The 22,342-nt window shown below is 40.0% G+C and overlaps 1 protein-coding gene across 3 annotated transcripts in view; it reads left to right on the top strand.

Moving 5' to 3' along the window:
- Window positions 1-9,665, top strand: part of LOC132381198 (protein phosphatase 1 regulatory subunit 12B-like) — a 221,291-nt gene extending 211,626 nt beyond the window's left edge. For all 3 annotated transcript variants that reach the window (XM_059950490.1, XM_059950489.1, XM_059950492.1), the window contains one exon: window positions 4,905-9,665. In XM_059950490.1, coding sequence (XP_059806473.1) covers window positions 4,905-4,991 — 87 coding nt within the window. In that variant the 3' untranslated portion in view covers window positions 4,992-9,665. The remainder of the gene's footprint in view (window positions 1-4,904) is intronic.
- The last annotated feature ends 12,677 nt before the right edge of the window (window positions 9,666-22,342 follow it).

Here is a 22,342-nt window from a genome sequence, read left to right as displayed (position 1 = left end):
AAATGCCCTGAGGTGTGATTACCTCTTGCCCCTTAGAATGCCTTAAGTGTAACAGAAGCATACAGTCAAGGCCAAAGGATTCTGAAATTGCTGTTCAGAAGCCTTATATAGCTAGGTTGCCTAAGATTCTTGCACAGTATTTTATTTGTCAACATGGGTTGGAGTGTGAGTTTATAAATCTGACTGGAACAAAGGTTGTTGAAAATATCAAGGGTGGAGCACTGTGAGAGGGCTGTGGGACAGGTGGCAGAGAAGGTGTGCCTGGGGGTGGGGGGCAGATGCAGACATACCCAGCTTGAGACACCAGGCAGGGTAATTTGTTTCCAGCAATTGGTTTATTGATTGTTACAGAATGCCTCTCAAGTGCTTCTGGCTCCCTCCCCTTTCCCTTCCCCCTTCCCCAGCCATGATCTCCATCCTCCTTCCCCTTTTCCCAACCGTGATCCCCCTCGCCCTGCCACCTTTCCCTTCTCAGTCCACAATAGAGAGAAATGTCAGAATCTCGTTTATCATCACTCATGTATATCATGAAATTTGTTTTTTATTTGCAGCAGTACAGTACAATACATAAAATTACCACAGTATTGGGTAAAAGTTTTGGCATAAGACTGTTGCATACTACTGTATACTTCTATTACAACTCTCCTGCTTCATTAAGTACAGAACATAATTTGAGGGGGCAGTAATATCAACCAGCACCTGTAATTTGCAAGAGTAAGCTCCAGTGTAAGGTTAGGTAAAAGTAAGTCTTTGTAATAGCAAATCTATCCTGACATGAACTGTTTTCTTTTGTTGTTGTTGTATTGGTTTCTATTTCAATTAGTTTCTTTGGCAGGAAGGGATTGACCCAAGAAATAGTTGCACTCCTTTACTCTGCATTGTGGCAGATTTAATATAATTGCCTAAGGATTTTGAACTCATTATTGGTGAACAATTGTAATCACATCAGTGTTTTTAATAACATTGAGGTGCATAGTTTGATTTGGAGCTTAGAATCTGGTTTAATATCACTGGCATATGTCGTGAATTGTGTTGTATTGCTGAAGCAGTAGATTGCAATACAAAAAAAACTATAGATTACAATAAGACATGCAAAAAGAAGCTAGGTGCTTCTATCTCATGATGCTAACTCAAATATGGTGTTAGGATCATGTTATTTACATTATCTCAAGATCAGTTTACTTATTAGTATTTATTAGGGAGTATAATAGTATTGTATTTGCACTTCTCTCCTTCCTTGCTCTCACTCAGAGAGAGTGGAGGAAGGGGAGTGGAGCTTTATTGCACTTCCAAAGTGTCATAAAGTCATGGAGAGAGTCAGCACAAAGGCAGGAATTTAAACTGAATGGTGGAAGGCCCAATGAACTATTGTGGCAGAATGCTGATTGAGGAAAAGGAACCCTCATTGGTAGGTGGAAGGTCAGAGTTGTTGCTAAAGAAGCGGAAAACATGGAAGAATGAAGTTTACGTCAGTTCTCGAAGTACACTGAGAAGAGGTTTAGTCAAAATAATGCAGAAGTTGGTGACCTTTCTGTGAATGCTGCCTTGAAATGGTGGAAGGAAATCTCCTTGGTAAAAGAAAGTGAAAATTTGCAGAGAAGTAACAGGCCTTTTGGCTCAACTAGTCCATGCTGACTACAACATCCTCCCTGCTGGTCCTAGTTGCCTGTGTTCAGTCCTTAGCCCTCCAAGCCCTTACCTCCATGTATGTACCTATCAGAATGCCTCTTAAATGTTGCACTTGAACTCACCTCAACCACTTTCTCCGGTGGCTCATTCCAGGTACTTACCACCTTTTATAAAGAAGATTTTAAACCTTTTAAACTTTTCCCCTCTTGTATTTGTTTCTACTAGCTTTGGACTCCCTAACCCTGAGGAAAAGACTATGACCATTCATGTTATGCATATCGCTCATGACTTTATAAACTTCTATGAAATCACCTTTCTTTCTCCTATTTTGCAAGCTATAAAGCATGGCTTATTTCTCCTGGTTCAGACTCTTTAGTCCAGGCAACATCCTCATAAGCATCTTCTGCATCCTCTTTCTCCAGATTGATAATGTCTTTCCTATAATCAGGTGACCAGAACTGTACCCAATACTCCAAGTGTGGTATAATCAATGAACTGCAAAACTGCCTCATAACAACCCTGCTCCTAAGCTCAGTGCCCTGTCTGCTGAAGGGCAGCATGCTCAATGCCTTCATCACCCTACCTACTTGGGTGGGTGGTTTTAGCAAACTGTGCACTTGCACCCCAGGTCCCTCTGGAACAAACAATAATATATTAACCTACTGAAAAAGAAATGAGGAATGAGAAATGACTTGCATTAAATTATGAAAATTTTCTGATGTCCCTCATTTGCAGGCATGTTTGGAGAAATGCAAGCTCCAATAACAGCTCTTAACTGAATAAAGTGCAATTGGAGGAAAAGCTTTATGAAGTGAGAATTCTCAGCCAGAAGGGGGTGTGTGCTAGGAGAATTGGTTCCTCCATTTAAAGACACTGTCCTGCTTGAGGAACAGAATCTGGGTTGTGGGTGTCCACAGTGAAAATGATAAAAGGACGAGGGAATTGGAAGAGTGGTGGAAAAGAATGAAAGATTACTGGCTTGAATGGTTAGCTGTATGTCTTTTGCTATTTGATTTGGGTATTCTTTTGAAAGACTTCCATGATCCACACCACAGTGTGAACCCTCTTTCATCTTACCCGTTGGCTGCAATAATGCTTTTATAAATAAAGCTGCTGCAGTTTCCCCCCCACTAAATGTTCATCTCAGTTGTTATTTCTGCAGTACTTTGCATCTTTACTATTTCATTGGCTATAATTCATCTATTGTACTCTACACTTGGATGAACTTTATAACTAAAGAGAGGATTGTCATTTTGAATCCAAAGTAATTTTAAACTAAATTTATTTCTAGCTGTTGAAGTTAAATGCTATAATTATCTGAAGTATATGGTGCTGTAGCAAAATGATCTGTGCCCTCTTGTTGCTACTGTATCATCCTGCCTTTTTAAAGTGTAGCCTCCTGGAACTGAATTTATTTCACAGTGCTTGCGCAGATTTTTTTCAATAGTGAGCTATAGCTTGTTTTTTAATTAGTTGCATATACATTGCTTTTTAATTGATCATTTACATTACCCAAACTTTGTACATGCCTTACAATTTACTAATTTGAAGGTAAGGGAAACGGCTGGATTTGACTGGGCTGGAAGTATGTCATTGTGCTTTTGCTTGTGATTAAATGCCATTCCTAATAAGAACTTGAGCTACTACCAAAGGAGCCGCCTCCTCCAGTTTTCTCTCAATGTGGCAGTGCTCCAAAGCGTCTTATTAGGATAGCTACTTAAAATTGTTGAGACTATATTTGACAGAAATAGATTTGAAAAATGTTGTTGTTATTAATTTCTTTTGAACAATATTCATTGGGTCTCACCGATTATACAGGAAGCCACACTGGGAGCACTGGCCAGGCCACAGTATAAGACCCCAACCGACTCACAGGTGAAGTGTCACCTCATCTGGTAGGATTGTTCGGGGCTCTGAATGGTACTGAGGAAGGAGGTGTAGGGGCAGGTGTAGCACTTGTTCCCCTTCCAAGGATAAGTGCCAGAAGGGAGATCAGTGAGGAGACCCAATGTAGAGTGGGACACTGCTTTGCTGAGCACCTACCAGAAAAGCAGGATCTCCCAGTGGCCACCCATTTTAATTCCACTTCCCATTCCCATTCCGATATGTCAATCCATGGTCTCCTCTGCCGTGATGAAGCCACACTCAGGAGGAACAACACCTTGTATTCCATCTGGGTAGCCTCCAACCTGACATGAACATCGATTTCTCAGACTTCTAGTAATTCCACCTCCCCCCCCCCCCCCCCAACCATTCCTCATCCCCTTTTCCCTCTCTCACCTTATCTCCTTGCCTGCCCATCGCCTCCCTCTGGTGCTCCTTCCCCCCTCCCCACTTCCTTTCTTCCATGGCCATCTGTCCTCTCCTGTCAGACTCGCCCTTCTCCAGCCCTGTATCTCTTACACCAGTCAACTTCCCACTTATTGCCTTGCGTTTCTCTCTCCCCTCTCCTGCCTTTTAAATTTATTCCTCTTAATTTTTTCTCAGTCCTGCCGAAGGTCTCGGCCCAAAACGTCATCTGTACTTTTACTCCATAGACACTACCTGGCCTGCTGAGTTCCTTCAGCATTTTGTATGTGTTGCTCGGATTTCCAGCATCTGCTGATTTTTCTCTTGTTTCTGATGAAATTCTTTGTTCTCTTTTGAACAGTGCCTTTTAGAATGACTTGTGCTTTTCAATAACCTTTTCGCAGAGTTGCTTGGAGTTTTTTTTTGTCTTGATGTAGTTTTTGCCAGGATACTGACTCACTAGCAGTTGAACCTTCCAGATGCAGGGGTATTTTTACTACAATCAATGGAAACACCTTGACTGCACACAAGTCTCCAAAAACAGATCTCTATTTAACTAATCATGTGACTTCTGAAACCAATTGGCTGTATCAGTGATGATTTGGTCTGTCATTTTAAAGGGGGTGAACACTTGTGCAGTCAATTAGTTTGTGTTTTATATTTGTAATTAATTTAGATCACTTTGTAGTGATCTGTTTGCACTCTGACACAAGTCTTTTTCTGATGATTGGTGTCAAAAAAAGCCAAACTGAATCCACTGTGACAGAACGTTGTGAACCAATAAAACATGAAAGCTTCCAAGGTGGGTGAATACTTATTATAGGCACTGTACATACCTCTCTCAAAACGTACCAGAATTACTGCAAACACTCAGCAGGTCAGGCTTCATCTGTGAGAAATTCAACATTTAGGTTCAGGGCACTTCACCAGAACTCTGCCTTCTAACAGAGTATGTTTAATAAAAATGCTGTTCCCTTTCTTTGCAGGTTTTAACGGAGTTGAAATCAGACAACCAAAGGCTGAAAGATGAGAATGGTGCACTAATCCGAGTAATAAGTAAATTGTCAAAATGAAGGATGCCTTTCTGAGCAAGAGGCAAGAAAAACAGAACCCACACTGAGCCTACTTGCTCTATCAAGGAGCTGTCACAAAAGTTTCTTCAGCACTGAGAAGATTCTGACTATGGTTTTCTTCACCCATTGATGTCTGGTTTGTGCAGCTTATGATTGTACTCATCAATTACAAGTTCTTCAGTGATAAATTTGGAGAGAAAATACTAACTTGTGAACAAAAAAAATATCACATCCATATTTAAGGGAACACTTGCAGCTTATCACAATTGAGCCACGTCCTGTAGTGTTTCAAATATGATTTTGAGAAATGCATTTAACTACCACTCCTGCTCAGTCACATTAACAGTGCCCCTCAGTCAGCTGCGTGTTGATGAAAATATCTGTTATGCAGTATTCACTTTGCACAGTAGTTAAAATCACTGCAGAACATGGCTTGTCCTTTTTAAGGCTTAATACAAAAACCATCAGCTAGACTGTATGGTTCAGAAAGTATTAATTGTACGTGCAATATGCTGTTTTATTATTTTAACATGATAAATGTATTCAATTCAGCTGCCTCCTTTTACTTTATTTGTTTACCTTTATTGTCAGCAGTGAATTTCTCTGTTCAGATTTGCATTCAAAACTTTAAGATGGTCATTGGCCTTTGGATGTCTCTTTCTAAAGTACTATGTACTGTATGTAATGTTGATGGTTTCCAATGATTTTGCCTCTTTCTTCCCCAGCTCCCTGCTCACCTATCCCGAATCTAAATTCTAGATCAATGTATCAGTGTTTATCCCATCCAAGCAGCAGTTAATTAAAGAAAAACCTGATTCAGATTAAGGCTGCTTACTGGGGCAAATTGAAAGATGCATTTTAAACATGAGCTTCCTAGTTCTCTTGATACGATTTTGTGATGTTAGATAAAGCTAGTTTTAGGACAAACTTTGAGCATTATTTTGCTTCTAACTATACACTCAAGGAATATTACAACCTCATAGGTTCACAAGTATCTCTTTCCTTTAATCTTTTCATTGCATGCTGAGCAATAAATATACTGTATCTCCTATCTACTACTGCTACAGAAGTTTAAAACAAAATGGTACTTTTCTATAGAGTGCACTTATACAATAGAGTTCAGGGAAAGGATTCATTTAAAAACTTGTGGTATAGTCTGTAACCTGATGGAATTCACAGCAAATCTAGATTTGTATAGTGTTTTCCATGGCTGAAATGTCTAAATTAGGCAATTCTGGTAGGGTACTGAAATTGCGTGTGTGCGTGTATGTATATACATTCTCTGTGGTACCAAAAAGGCTGTCAGTTTTGTGTTTTTTTTGTTTACCTTAATCAGGTCAACAGGTTACTATAAATGCATCAGGTGTCTTTTTATTTTAAAAATCCTATATAAAATGGACCGTGCAGTTGTATTGCTGCTGAATAGAATGCAAAAGGACTAAAATAGCCCTTTAAACAGTTTAAGGATTATGTACATATGAGATCTTCACAGGAGGGTTCATCCTTCTGGGAATTTACAATATGCAGCTGTTGGTGGCCTTTTTAAAAACTATGAATATATTATTAGTATCATCCAGTGTTATAATTTGAACATTTCTGTCACATGTTGGGGAATGTACATGTGGGAAATGTACACATTATTTAAAGCTTGTATACACATCTGTATTTTATGGTTAATTAGACCACTGAGTTCAGGTTTGAAATTACATTGTACAGCTATTCTATGTAAATGAAAAGAACTAAACATTGTCACCTTTGCAAATGCTTCTATTAAATGTGAGTTTCTTATTGCTCTGATACAATGTGTATTAACTTGTGATGCTTTTGGTTCAAAGGTTGGAAGTACTGTATTATACATGTTTAGCTTGTGTAAGATGAAGTTTTGTGCAGATACAAGGTCATTCTTCTGATGTGCTTATTGTTAGAATTGCCTTTAGATTTATAATTGCCTAAAGAAACAAACTTTGGGCCTGTTTTGGCCCAGTTCACTGTACAGTGCAAAAAAAGGATTGATTATATTAACTGATGGGTAAGGATTTTACCTCCAGTTAAATTTGCTGGTCATGGTTGATAAATATCAACTGGCAGTTTAACAGTAAAAGGTATTGAGAAGCACTTCCTGTGCTTTACAGGAGGAGTCATGGTTAAATGTACACTTCCTTGGCAAGTGTCATGACTGGGCATTGCAATGTAAATTAAGCTGTAGGTAATGTGCATGTACTCAAACTAGTAAAACAATTGTGGCACTCCATTTAACTTGAGAATAAATTTGTCAGTGAAAATGCAGAAAAAGGTTGAAAAGTAGCTGATTAAATATTTGAATCTAAAATGTTTAATCAAATTGATGGACAAATATGCAATTGAATAACTTGGCTTTTAAACTGACAGGTTAAGAAGTAATTAATTTGTAGAGAGAATTAATAATTTTCAAAATGTCATTAAGCAGCACACTTCCCTTATTTTTTCTTGTCGTCATCCTTTTCAATTACACATGTAGCAGCCTGTCCCAAGAACACTACTGGCCCACAAGGATGGAACAAAATGTTGCTCAGTCATGGCTCTTCACTGTCACTCTCTCCCTCCTCCCCACCCCCCCCAAAAAAAACCCTCAAAGAAATGGTGTAAAGATGCCTTATGTATTGAATGGCAATTTGACTTTAAGGAATTATTGCAATGTTTTGGTAGAGGTCTGTCTATTTTGATACTCATCCTGTACTGTATTCCATATAATTACAATTCATTTGAATTGTGTATTATACTTCTGTACTTGTTTTCTAAATTTGACCTTTTAAATGGTTACAGTAGACCACATCTAAAGTCCTGCAAACCCCGGATATCTCATTTACGTTGACAGTGCAATGGGCTTTTAGAAATGTTATAAATGATCAGTTTACTTCCCAGAATGAGAGGCACCACTATTTTTTGTAAGTGATTTTATAATATATTTTCCACACTTCATGGTTGTGGATTTCATGACTTAAGTTTAAAGCTACTGGAGTCAGTATATGATGTTGATCCAATTTTGTGTTAACCAATTTCGAGTCCTGATTAATGCCAGGAGCAAATGGGGGTTTCAGTGCAATCAGTAACTGATTTTTATATCTGGAGCCCTGATTTTAAGCTCTTTCAGACTCCTTACTGCTGCAAATTGCTTTCATTATTTGGTCATTTGGTAGTCGATACTGTAATTGTCTGCAAGTCCTGGAGCTGTTGTTCCATGGACGAAACTACCATAGACTTTGCAGTGAACCCAACATGAGAGGTTAAATAGAATTAAAGTTACTCACACTATCCCCAATGGTCATTCACTACAGTATAAATGAATCAGAATCTGTGTTATATGTGCTGATAGCTACTAGAATATGACTTCTAGCTATTAACTTTTCAGGTGGTGCCTATTACCAAAACTCCCTGCTGTACAAAGAAGTTAAACTGATGTGCTTGTTTCTATAAGTTACGTTTTACAGATTTTTTTTTTAATTTGCTTGAACACCAGACGGAGAAATTGTTCCTATTGTTTCCTTCCGGGCAAACATTGCTATTGGTGCAGTATGTTTTAAAAATGTAAATAACAAAGCTTTAATTATCAGATGTACTTTGCTATAAGTGAATGATGATACCAAGGTGGCTATTGCTGAAGTATATTTTTCTACTTTATGTCCGATTGGTTTCGACCTAGTCCTTAGCTGCATCTTGTCATTTGGATGCTGAGAAAACTGCAGGCAGATTTTTAATTTGTGATAAAGCAACAGTTCAAGTTGATTAAATGCCTTATAACTAGCTTGATGGGGGCATAATGTCCCTAGATCATTGTTTCAGGATAAGAGATATAACTTTTATATTTTAAAACTTTTAGTGGTCTACAAGGCATGTATATCAGTGGTAGAACATTTCTTCCCTCACCTTTAAAAGCATAGTAATGAACTAAATTTTGCACTATAACTGATCAATTTTGGGTCATTAATGATTCCTAAGATACCTGGGAGGGAGATCTAAGGGAGGGTGGGGATCTTGCAAGTGTGAGAAATCTAAAATGTACCGGTGAGCTTCTAAACGAGGAAAGCCTGGGTTAACTTTCTAGTTGTGACCCCTTCATCAATGTTTTATTTTTGACTTGGATCAGCAAGTTGGTGAAGACTGTCATCGTACTACCAGTACAATTTTTTTTATCATATAGTTAGATCCTGCATCCTGAAGTAATTTTTTTTTTACTGTGAGCTAAAGATCAATATCAACATTTCGGCAGGTCTGATCCATAATAGTTAACTACAAATTGTGTAAATTACTGCAAAACAGATGCTTTGTTTCATCAACAGGTAATCTGAAATGTTCAGAAAATAGTTCACCCTGTCACTCATATGGTCTTGATTTGGTTCATTTTTTTCAAATTATTAATTCAGTCCAAGTTTTTATTGGCAGTTTAGCATTCTTTTAACATTTATAACTAGATTTTGGTGCACTGCAAACTATTATGTGGTTCATATATGTATGTGTGTTTTAAGTAATGTGTGTGTTTGTAATTTACATCAGTTCAGATTTTATGAAGTTTATTTATTGGTCTGTACATTGAGTTGTTAATCTGCTTATCGAACTTTTCACATCTTGTATCTGCATGAAACTGGCTTCAATAAACTGCAGACAAATGTATTTTGTCAAATATAAATAAATACATTTTAAATATCTTGGTGTACTGTGAAGTTTATGGCATTTGTTGTAATGCTTAAAATTGGGTGCTCTTATTATTTCATGAAGGAATACTGTGTGCTTTCAGAACACTTGTAACACATACCAGTATGCTTGATCGTCAGTTACGGTTTGGGCTAGGCTGCATGTAATAAAATCAGCCGGTGATAATGGCCCACCTCAGTGAATTCTGTTTAAACTGCAGTTTTGATTGTTGGTTATTTGACTCTGAGAGGCTGTGTTTCTGATGCCTTTGTAATGACGGGTCATTATAACGCCATCAGAAACCCCACCTAATCTAACTATGGCTGCCACAGCACAACCCAATGTGATTCTAAGAATGATGATGGTCTTCTGGAAATGTAACATATCTATACTGTGCTACGTGCTACAACTCCTAACAGAAGAGCTTGCCAAAGTAATAGCATGGCTGTTTTTGGTGACGACCATAGTTTTAAGTTCTCAAAATAAGATTTACCCAATAGAATTAAACTGTTTCATTGTGGTCAGCTTTAGACCTGAGACTCCTTATTTGATATTTTCTATCACAAAGTGTTGGTCTCTTTAGATATTCTTTTATTCACTTATAGGATATGAGAAGTAACTAGCAAGGCCATAATTGAATACTTATTGCCTGTGGGTAGGTAGTGTGGTGAGTGGCCAGGTGGTTAAGGTGTTGGACTAGCGATCTGAAGGTTGTGAGTTTGAGCCCCAGCCGATGCAGCGTGTTGTGTCCTTGAGCAAGGTGCTTAACCACACATTGCTCCAGTCTGCCAAGCTTAAAATGGGTACTGGCAAAATGCTGGGGGTTAACCGCGTGATAGACTGGCATCCTATGCTTCACACCTCTGAAACAGGCATAAACACCGGCCTGACAGACTTAGACTTTAACTTAACGTGGGTAGGTAGTGTTAATGCTTTGCATGAACCATTACAGTATTTTGTGTTCGAACAAGGAACAGGCCAGCACAAAGGTGGGCTTTCAGCCCAAAATGCGTGCACCAAATATGCGCAGAATTAATCTGTGATGGATAGTGGAAGGAATTTGACATCCAGCATCAAAAGCTTAGTTAACTAAGTACTGCTGCTGTAATGCAGGCAACCTAGCAAAAATTTACATGTGAGACTAGTAAAGCATTTTCTTCCAGGGTGGCATGCTAAAATCAGAATCAGAATCAGACTTTAATCGCCAAGTACCTGTGCACATACAAGGAATTTACTTCCGGCAGATGTTGTGTCTCTGCTCATAACAATAATAATGATAAATATAAATGAAAATATAGATTATACATACAGGTAGTGCAATCCAAGTAATAGTTAGCCGACAGTTAACCGGCAGTTAACTGTTCAGCAAAGTGACTGCATTAGGGAAAAAACTTCTCCAGTGCCTATTAGTCTTAGTCTGGAGGGATCTGAAGCGCCTACCAGACGGAAGCAGTTCAAACAGTCCGTGCGCAGGATGGAAGGAGTCCTTTATGATGTTCCCCGCCCTCTTCTTCAACCTGGAAGAGTACAGGTCCACAATAGAGGGCAGGGAGGCTCCAATGATGCGCTCAGCAGTCCTCACTGTGCGCTGTAGTCTGGTTCTATCCTGCTTGGTGGCGGCTCCAAACCACACAGTGATGGAGGTGCACAGGACAGACTCAATGACTGCAGGGTAGAACTGCAGCAGCAATTCCTGAGGCAGACCATATTTCCTCAAGAGCCACAGGAAGTACATCCGCTGCTGGGCCTTCTTCAGGATGGAGCTGATGTTCTGCTCCCACTTCAGATCCTGAGAGATGGTGGTTCCCAGGAACCTGAAGTTCTCCACGGTGGACACAGGGCTGCTGAGAACCTTGAGGGGGGACACAATGGGTCAGTTTTTATTTGTTTTATTTATTGAGGTACAGAGCAGAATAGGCCCTTCTGGCTCTTCGAGCCCTGCTCCTCCTAGCAATCTTCCAATTTAATTCTACCCTAATCACAGGGCAGTTTACAATGACCAATTAACCTACCCAAGACTGTAGGAGGAAATGGGAGCATCCTGAGGAAACCCACGTGGTCACAGGGAGAATGTACAAACTCCTTACAGGCAGTCCCTGGGTTGCTGGTCATGTAAAGCATTGTGTTAACCACTATGCTACTGTGCCACCTCTTTTTAAAGTGAGATCCTTATATGTACACTCATGCCATGTTGTCAACTCAACTCTTCTCAACAATTCACCGAGCATAAAGGTAAAGCAATTCAATGAAAATCGCTGCTTATTGTTGGAATGGTTAACCAAGTGAAATTTTTTCTAAATTTAGAAAATTTTGAATTTGAATTTGAATTCAAAATTAGAAAAGTTTGTGTATTTTGAAAGTAAAGAAGAACTAGCTGTAGTTTTGGTGAAGTAAGGGCCACTTGCATTCAAGGATGGTTAAAATATCTGTTAGAATAAAACAGAAAAACTATCTAGTATTTTGGTTGTTCGATTATCTACATGTAGTTAATTTAGCATCTGTCTGCATTTCTCAAAGGACATGACATGTTAGTGCAAAGTGACAGCAATTAAAGGTCAGTCTCCTGGACCCAACAATGTTGTTAGATTTATAGTCTGAAGAAAGGTTTGGTTTGAACTAGTTCAAGGCATAACCATCCATCTCTGCTTTAGCCAATTCAAAATAAAATGTTAGGAACGCTCAGCATGATGAGCAATATCACTTGAAAGAGGAACAGACTTAACATTTCAAATTGGGAGACTCTTCAGAATTTTGTCTTTGACCTGAAATATTAGCTTTAGATTTCAAATCCCCAATAGACAATTTGCTTTGATTTTTAATCTTTTTCTTGCCTAGATCAAGATGATTTGCTTAATATTACCATATGTTTGCTTAGAAACTCTTTTTGCTCACTTTTGATCTCCAGATATGTTTGTTATATTTGTGTTTAGATATGAAGGAAAATGTAAGTGTTCTATTCAGACTGACTGCAGCAAGGTTAAACTGAGTTCAGTTTTTAATGTTGTATCTGAGAAGATCTTCAGCTGTGATTGCTACGTAGGCAAATATACAGCTTTTTATAGCCAGAGGAGATCCATCTGCAGGAAATTAAATACAGATCCGCCCTTTTACTTTTGCATTAGTGACTGAGAAAAGAAAATGGAACAAAGTGAAAAGAACTGCTTGCTAAATTAATTTAGAAATTTGAATATTACTAAACATGCTTGTAAAATTTGGGATTCCCTTTCAATTTATCTCTTTTCTAAAGAAAATATCTCAGTAGCACAAAGCTGTAATTGCTGGAAATACTGTATAAAATGTCAACACTTCCAGTAATATCAGTGATGAACAAAGTAAGGTGACGTTTCATCCAGGACCTTTTATAAGAACTGGAAAAGTGAGAAGACAAAACTTGTTTTAAGTTGTAGATGTGGAGGTAGGGAGATCAGAGGGAGTATCTGAGAGTGCAGACCAAAACAGGCAGTTATAATAAAGTGATTAGTAGATAAATTCATATGAAAGTACATCCACATCTACACCAACGTGGGAGGGAAAATGGCAGTTTATCTTGGGAATAGAAATCGTTAAACTCAATTAAGTACCAAGTTTGTAATTTACCTAATTAAAAAATGAGGGACACTGGGCGTGCACTGGAACAATGGAGAAGGTAAGGGGTGGGTGTGCAGGGATTATTACGCATCAAGTTCCCTTAAAGTTGTTCTTATCCAGTAGCACAGTGCTTATGGGCTTTAAAAAAAAATTGACAGCCTTGCTAGCAACTGTACATCCCTTCCCAATGGCCTTAATGCATGCTTTGAATGGGAGGGGATTGGTATTTCACCACCCACACCAAAGCACCTGAACCCACAGACACTGTTGTGGGTGTGAGTCTTCAAAGGTGGTGAACCTGTAGAAAGCATCTCGCTCAGATGTTGCCTCCAGTTGCGTCCTTAATTCCTGCGCACATCAGCTGCTGAGGGTATTTGCCGATATCTTTAACCTTTCCCTGCTTCAATGTAAGCTTCCCATCTGCTGTAAGGAGAACACTGTCATGCTGGTACCTAGGGAAAACAAAGTAACATGCCTTTCTGATCACTGCCCAGTGATTCTGACTTCTATCGTCATGAGGTACTTCAAGAGTCTGGTCATGGCCCATATTAAATCCAGCCTTCCAGACAAACTTGACCCACAGCAGTTCATCTACTGAAAGAAGTGTATGGCAGGCATTACCTTCCTGGCTCCACGCTCTTCTTTGGATAGTCTGGACAGCTGCCACATGTTAGATTATTGTTTATTTACAACAATTTTGTAATGCCTTCAGTACTATAATTCCAAGCTCCTAGACCTAGGGCTGATCATATTACTTTGCAGCTGTGTCATTGACTTCCTGGCCAACAGACCTCAATCGGTAAAGATGGGTAGCAGCAACTCCACGACTATTCTAAGTTCTGGTGCCCCAAAAGGTTGCATCATCTTCTATACCTTAAGTGGTGCGGCCAGAATTTACTCTTAACTCCATCTACAAGTTTGCAGGTGATGTCATCATAATGGGTTGTACCTCATAACAATGTGTGGGAAGGAGGTAGAGATGCTAGTGACATGGTGTCTCCAAATCAGCAAAACAAAAGAACTATTCATTCACTTCAGGGAAAGAGGGCAGTTTACATACTTCTGTTCATATCAACAGTGCTGATATTGAGATCTTCAAGTTCCTAAGAGTGAATCTTTTCTGTTCCAACTACGTACATACCTCAGCCGAGAAATATCACTAAACCATCTGTTTCCTCGAGGCTATAGAAATTTGTCAAGTCCTCTTTGCCCCTCACCAATTTTTATCTATGTATCATAGAAATCATCTTATTTAGATGCAGCATGTTTCCTTAGTACATTTAAGATGGAATTTAGTTCACGATCTATCTCATTATGACCTTGTACTTATTTTCCACGTGTACAGCATTTCTCTGTAACTGTAACTTAATTCTGCCTTCTGTTGTTTTACCTTGTCATACCTCAGTTCATTGCTGTAATACCTTGTTCTGTAAGATGAGTATTTTCACTTTACCTTGCTACCTGTGACAATAGCAAAACAATTTACCTGAAATCTATGCCTACAAGTTTTACACTAACTAATCGTGTGAGCATGATCATGACTATTCACTATATCTATGCCCCTATGTTATTACCCCTCAACCTCCTATACTTTAGGGATAAAAGTCCCAGCTTATCCAACCCCTCCTTATAGCTCAAGCCCCTCAACACCTACCTCCAGGCATTGTAACATTGTTATGAATTTTTCTACACCTTTTAATTGTATTTATCCAAAAATTATGTGATCGGAACTGCACACAATTCTTTGTGTAGTTTCATCCACCTCCTTTGCATAATGTCTCAACTCCTGTACTCTGTGTCCTGATTGAAGACCGGTATGCCAGATGCCTTTTTCCCCAACCCATGAAGCCACTTTCGGGGTATCATGTATTCGTACCTCTAGCTCTCAGTTCGACAGCATTTCCTGGGAATTTGTTTACTGTTTAAGTCTTGGCCTGATTGCATTTAACCAAATGCAACATCTCACATTTGTCTGAGTTAAATCCACCATTCCATGACCATCTTTCCCAATTGATCTGTTTAGGGAATCCTGCACAAAGACGCCCAAATCACTTTGCACCTGTGAGTTTTGAATTTTCTCCCTCTTTAGAGAATGGACTCTGCCTTTATTCCTTTTACCAAAATGTATAGCCATACACTTCCCTACACTATTCCATCTGCCACTTCTTTGCCCATTCCTCCCATCTATCCAAATCCTTCTGCAGACTCCATTACCTGGCACTCCACCTACCTTCATATTGTCTTCAAACTTGGCCACAAAACCATCAATTCTGTCACTCAGATCATTGACGTACAACATAAAAATAAGTGATTCTAATGCTGATGCCTGTGGAACTCTACTAGTCACTGGTAGCAACCAAAAAGGCCCACATTATTCCCAATCTTTGTCTCCTGCTGTCAGCCAATCTTCTATCCATGATGGTATCTTTCTTATAATATCCTGGGCTCTTACTTGTTAAGCAGGCTCCCATGTGGCACATTGAGAAAGGCCTTCTGAAACAAATTTATCAAAAAAGATTTTCCCTCAAGGAATCCATGCTGACTTAGACCTACTTTATTACATGTCTCCAAGTAACCCAAAACCTCATCCTTAAATAATGGACTCCAACTCCTTCCCAACCAGTGAATTCAGGCTAACTGGCCTATAATTTCCTTTCTGCTGCCTGCCTGCCTCCCTTCTCTGACTGGAGTAACATCTGTAATTTTTGATATCTGAACCATTCCAGAGTTTATAACTTCTTGAAAGATCATTACTAATACCTCCACAATCTCTTCAGCTACCTCTTTCAGACCCCTGGGGTGTGGCCCATCTGGTCCAGGTAACTTATCTACCTCCAGACCTTTCAGCTTCCCAAACACCTTCTTCTTAGTAATGGCAACCACTCTCACTTCTACCCCCTGACACTCTTGGAATTCTGGCATTTTGTTGTGCCTTGCAGAGTAAAGATCAATGCAAACTTATTAAGTTTGTCGCCCAATATTACCCCTCCAGCGTCATTTTCTAGAGGTTCAATATCAACTCTTGCCTCTCTTTTTATATGTCTGAAAAAGTTTTAGTATCACCTTTGATATTATTGGCTAGCTTGCTTTACTATTTCATCTTTTCTCTATGGCTTTTTAGTTGCCTTTTGGTTTCAAATGTTTCCCAGTCCATTAACTTCCCATAAATTTTGGCTATATTATACAGTGCCTTCAAAAGGACTCAGCTCCTACAACTATTTTTATATTTTACTATCTCATTTTCTAAATTTTGAATATATTGAAGTAGGACTTATAGACAATAGGTGCAGGAGTAGGCCATTCGGTCCTTTGAGCCAGCACCACCATTCAATGTGATCATGGCTGATCATCCACAATCAGTACCCCATTCCTGCCTTCTCCCAATATCCCTTGACTCCGCTATCTTTATCTAACTCTTTCTTGAAAGCATCCAGAGAATTGGCCTCCATTGCCTTCTGAGGCAGAGCATTCCACAGATCCACAACTCCCTGGGTGAAAAAGTTTTTCCTCAATTCTGTTCTCAATGACCTACTCCTTATTCTTAAACTGGCCTCTGGTTCTGGACTCCCCCCAACATCGGGAACATTTTTCCTCCTCTAGTGTGTCCAATCACTTAATAATCTTATATGTTTCAATCAGATCCCTCCTCATCCTTCTAAATTCCAGTGTATATTCCAGCCCAGTCGCTCCAATCTTTCAACATATGACAGTCCCACCATCCCGGGAATTAACCTTGTGACGACTTTGAGCGAAGCTACAAAACCCTGTGCATCATGTCAATCAAAAGAAAAGTTCTAAAGCCGTGAACAATATACAAGAAATTAAAATCCAATGTTGTGAGGCTGAAAAAGTATGCATCCCCTTTGTAATTACTATACTAACTTTGGGTGCATTACTGTATATTACCTTACCAACTCACTCACTTTGTTCATGTAGAAAATAGACAATAGACAGTAGGTGCAGGAGTAGGCCATTCACCGTGATCATGGCTGATCATACACAATCAGTAACCTGTTCCTGCCCTCTCCCCATATCCCTTGACCCTGCTATCTATAAGAGCTCTATCTAACTCTCTCTTGAATGCATCCAGAGTCATGGCCTCCACTGCCTTCTGGGGCAGAGCATTCCACATATCCACCACTCTCTGGGTGAAAAAGTTTTTCCGCATCTCTGTTCTAAATGGCCTACCCTTATTCTTAAACTGTGGCCTCTAGTTCTGGACTCACCGATCAGCAGGAACATGCTTCCTGCCTCCAATGTGTCCAATCCCTTAATAATCTTATATGTTTCAATCAGATCCCCTCTCATCCTTCTAAATTCCAGTGTATACAAGCCCAGTCACTCCAATCTTTCAACATATGACAGTCCCGCCATTCCGGGAATTAACCTTGTGAACCTACGCTACACTCCCTCAATAGCAAGAATGTCCTTCCTCAAATTTGGAGACCAAAACTGCACACAATACTCCAGGTGGGGTCTCACCAGGGCCCTGTACAGCTGCAGAAGGACCTCTTTACTCCTATACTTTTACTCCTAAAATTTGAGGATCACTTGTTTTCAAGGATTTCAAAGGAATAAGTAACACTTTTGGAATTCCCAATAGTATGGTATATTTTCAACAGAACAAGATAAAAGAACATTTAAGACATGGGAAATGATAATACAGAAGTACACATCTGGGGAAAGATACAAGACCATCTCAAAGTCACTGAGCATACCTCAGAGAGTGCAATCAATCATGAAAAAGTGGAAAAAATATGAAACTGCAACCACGCTGACTAGGTTAGGTCACCCTTCTAAACTAGTCACCAGAGAAGAATGCCACTTGTAAGAGATGCCAACAGTCATTCTGAGTAAGCTGTAGAAGTTGACGGCTGCAACTGCAGATGAAATTCATGGCTTCACAATCTCTAAGTCCTTGCACAAAAAGGGTATTTATGATTTATGGAAGTGGTAAGGAAGAAGCCTTGGCTAAAAAAACACATTCTTGCATGTGACCTGAAGACTTTGCAAAGCCTCACTGTAAAGATGTGGAAGAAGGCCATGGTCAGATGACACTAAAGTGAAACATTTTGATTTCAACACTAAGTGGGATGTGTGGCGTCAGCCTAATACTGCACATCAGCCAGGTAACAACATCCCTACTGTAAAGTGTGGTGGAGGTAGCATCATACTATGGGGATGCTTTTCAGCAGCAGGGACTGGAAATCTGGTCCAGCATTGATGGAAAGATGAATGCTGCTAAATACAGAGAGATCCTGGATAAAAACCTGCTAGCCTTTGCCAGAAAACTTAAACTGGGAGGAAGTTCATCTTTCAGCAGCACAATGACCCAAAGTACACTGCCAGAGCAATCGTGGAATGATGTTAAATGAAGAAAATTGCTATCCTTGAGTGGCCCTCCTGACCTTAACCCAATCGAATGCCTCTGGCAAGTCCTCAGGATTTCTGTTTATCCGACTAACCTGGGACAGCTTGAGCAATTTTGCAAGGAGGAATGGGCAAATCTTGCTCCATCACAGTGTGCAGAGCTGATAAAGATTCATTCAAAAAGACCACTGGTCTAATAGTTGCAAGACATGGTTCAACTAAGTACTGAGTAAATGAGAATGATTACTTTTGAACTGCAGACATTTCAATTTCTGAATTTGTAATTTTTCACACTTTACAGTTTACCTTGTTTTTTGTGCTCTACTGTGGGGGTAAAATGGAGCAGTGAAATTGGTCAAAATCCCTGTTTGTAGTACTTATTTATGGGTTGGATGTCAAATACTTTTTCAAGGCACTGTAGGCCTTTCCTTTTGCTTTTCTGCTGTTCTTGACTTTCCTTGTTGGCCACCATTGCCTCATCCTCCCTTTAGCATACTTCTTCATGTTTGGGATGTATCTATCTTGCACCTTCCAAATTGTCCTCAGAAATTCCAGCCACAGTTGTTCTATCATCATCCCTGCTAATGTCTCCTTTCAATCAATTTTGGCCAACTCCTCTCTTGTACCTCTGTAGTTCCCTTTACTCCAATATAAAACTGATACATCTGACTTTAGTTTCTCCCTTTCAAACTGCGGTGTGAGTTCTATCACATGATCACTGCCTCTTAACACTTCCTTTATCTCAGCTCCTTTTATCAAATCTGGTTCATAACACAACAACCAATCTAGAATTCCCTTCCCCCTACTGCACTCAAGCATAAGCTGCTCTTAAAAGGGCATCTAGTAGACATTCCACAAATCCTCTCTCTTGGGATCCAGCATCAACCTGTTTTTCCCAATCTATCTGCATATTGGAACTCCCCCCCCCCCCCCATGTCTATTGTAACATTGCCCTTATTGCATGCCTTTTCTGTCTCCTGCTGTAATTTATATCACATATTCTGACTACTGTTCAGAGACCTGTATATAACTCCCACCAGGGTCTTTTTCCCGATGCAGTTTCTTAACTGAGCCCATAAGGATTCTACACCTATGTCATCTCTTTCTAAGGTTTTGATTTAATTTTTTACCAACAGAGTCAGCCTACCCCTCTGCCTATCTGCCTGTCATTTTCATACATGTATCCTTGGATGTTAAGCTCTCAACTATAATCATCCTTCAGTCTCAACTCAGTGAGGACACAATGAAATACCTGCCAATCACTGACTGCACTACAAGATCATCTACCTTATTCCATATAGTGCATGCATTCAAAATTAACACCTTCAGTCCTGTATTAATCATCCTTTTCAATTTTGTCCAATGTTACACTTGAACTCATCAGATATTGATCTTCCTTGGGTTCAGGTGCAACCTGTACTTTTTGTACAGGTCATGCCTTTCCCAGAAGAGATCCCAATGTTCCAGAAATCTGAATCTCTGTCTCCTGCGCCACTTCCTCAGCCACTCATTCATCTGTACCATCATCCTATTCCTGCATTGACTAACCAATAATACATAGAGTAATCCAGAGATTACTACCTTGGAGGTCCTGCTATTCAGTCTCTTCCTTAACTCCCCACACTCATTGTGCAGGACCTTTTGGCCCTTTTGATGGAAGACATTACTGCCAATGTGCATCACCATCTCTGACTGCTCATTCTCCATCTTGAGAATCTTCTGCATCTGCTCTGAGACATCCTGGACCTCTGAGAGGCAGCACACCATCCTGGGTTCTCTTTTGTGGCCACAGAATCTTCTGTTCATCACCCCAAGTAAGCCTAAAACAAGAAATGATCCATGTACTCCTGTAGAAAAAGGAATACAATGGATTTATGTTATTTACCATAGCTATGCCTTTTTAAAAAAGTGAGTGGAACTGAAGTGATCATTCAGAGCAAGACCAGGTACAGCCGGGTTAAGGAGAGTGGGGCTGGAAGTGGTCTGGTTGTGCCTCCTTTCAGCAATAAAACCCAGGGCCTTCAGAATATCATAGTGTGGGTTGGAAATGTTGAGAATATGCCCATCCATCCTTGTTTCCAGGGAGTACTCCATTCCATTCTCTCTGTTCCTCTTCCTCTGTCATATCTGGTTTCTTTAGACTTTTCACACTAGTGTCCTGAAGCATTTTTCCATAATGATGGTTCTCTCTTTGCTATAGATAACAGACAACTCCATCCTACATGTCTGCTTTTACTTCCTCTCCTTCCAGCCAGAACAAGGATTAGGTTCTTGTTGTCCTCTTCTTCCATTCCACCAACATCCGCATTAAATGAGTAATTTTTTCCACGTTCACTGCTTTCACCTTCCCATTCCTCCTCCTTTCAGCATTCTTTAAGGACTTCTCCCTTGAAGATTCGATAGTCAGTACTTCACCTTACCAACCACTCCCTTTTCCCATGTAATTGTGGGGGATGCAGCTGTTACTTTTGGAGACCAGGGCTACATTTAAAAAGCGAGGGCCTTCTGTAGTGTTTAAAATCACAGTTACTTGTGGTAAGTAGCAGTAAATTAAAAAAGCAAGTGGGCCTGTCAGGAGATCTGCAGAGCTTGAAACCACTTGATGTAGACCAACAAAAAGAAGTTAAATTTAAGTGGAGTAGCTGTTGTGGGACAGAGTTAGAGTGGAGAAGTGAGGCTTTGATGAAAGAGGTGGTTAAGGTTTCTGTTTTTTTCTTTATTAGTGCCTAGCTAGAGTTACAAGAATGATTTCCAGAGCAGCAATGTGCTCCTCTTGCACAATGTGTGAGGAGTGGGAGACCTCAAGAGTCCCTGACCATGACAAGTGCTTCATCTGCAGATCCTTACAATCTGCGTTGGGGAGCTGGAGCTGGATGACCTATGGTTCATTTGGAAGAATGAGGAGGAATACTGAAGGCGGAGCTTTGGAGGGTTAATCTTAGGAAACAGCTCTATTTCCATCTTTAATATCTCTACTTTCCCTTTCGGGGTTCTTTGGAAGACCCTGGCCTGGAGTTGCACGCTGACTATGGTTCTTTGCGGGAATGGGACCCGCTCTTGGGGTTTCACAACTGGCCATTGTTCAGCACGCTAAGGGCGTGGCCTAAGAGCTCCACTCGCCTTTGGACAACCAAGTTTTCGTGGCTCTGGAGACGGGGGATCATAGGTCAGCGTCCGAGCAGAAGACCGGTGAGTCGTGGGAGATGGAAGATCCAAGGCTACGTGCCCAGAGACCCAGTTCTCCACTCTATTTCTGACCCATAATAATTGCTCTAAGTGCTCTAACCTAACTTCTTTTCGTTGGCCCTTGCCAAGTACCCATTAACCCAAGTGGTATCAAGCTCTGCTGAAAATTCCAGCAGGCCACTTGTTTTTTTAAATCTATGTTGGAAGGCCAACTAGAAGAGAGGCCATATTGGATTAGGTGCTAAGCAATTAACCTGGTCAGGAGACAGATCTCTTGTTGGGTGAGCATTTCGAAGATAGCGACCACACTCCCTGGTTTTTAGCATAGCCTTCGGCAAGGATAGGAGCAGATGGTATGGAAATATATTTAATTAGGAGATGGTGAATTATAATGCATTCGCAAGGAATTTGGGAGTGTCAACTGGGAATAGATGTTCACAGGGAAATACAAAATGGAAATGTTGAGTTTGTTTAGGAAGCACACATAGGGTTCTGGATAGGTTTGTCTCATTGAGGCAGGTAAGGTTGGTAGGGTGAAG

This window comes from Hypanus sabinus, chromosome 25 (genome assembly GCF_030144855.1).
Source record: "Hypanus sabinus isolate sHypSab1 chromosome 25, sHypSab1.hap1, whole genome shotgun sequence".
Taxonomy (NCBI): domain Eukaryota; kingdom Metazoa; phylum Chordata; class Chondrichthyes; order Myliobatiformes; family Dasyatidae; genus Hypanus; species Hypanus sabinus.
Note: the sequence above shows the minus strand (reverse complement) of the source record. Positions and strands in the feature narration are given on the sequence as shown.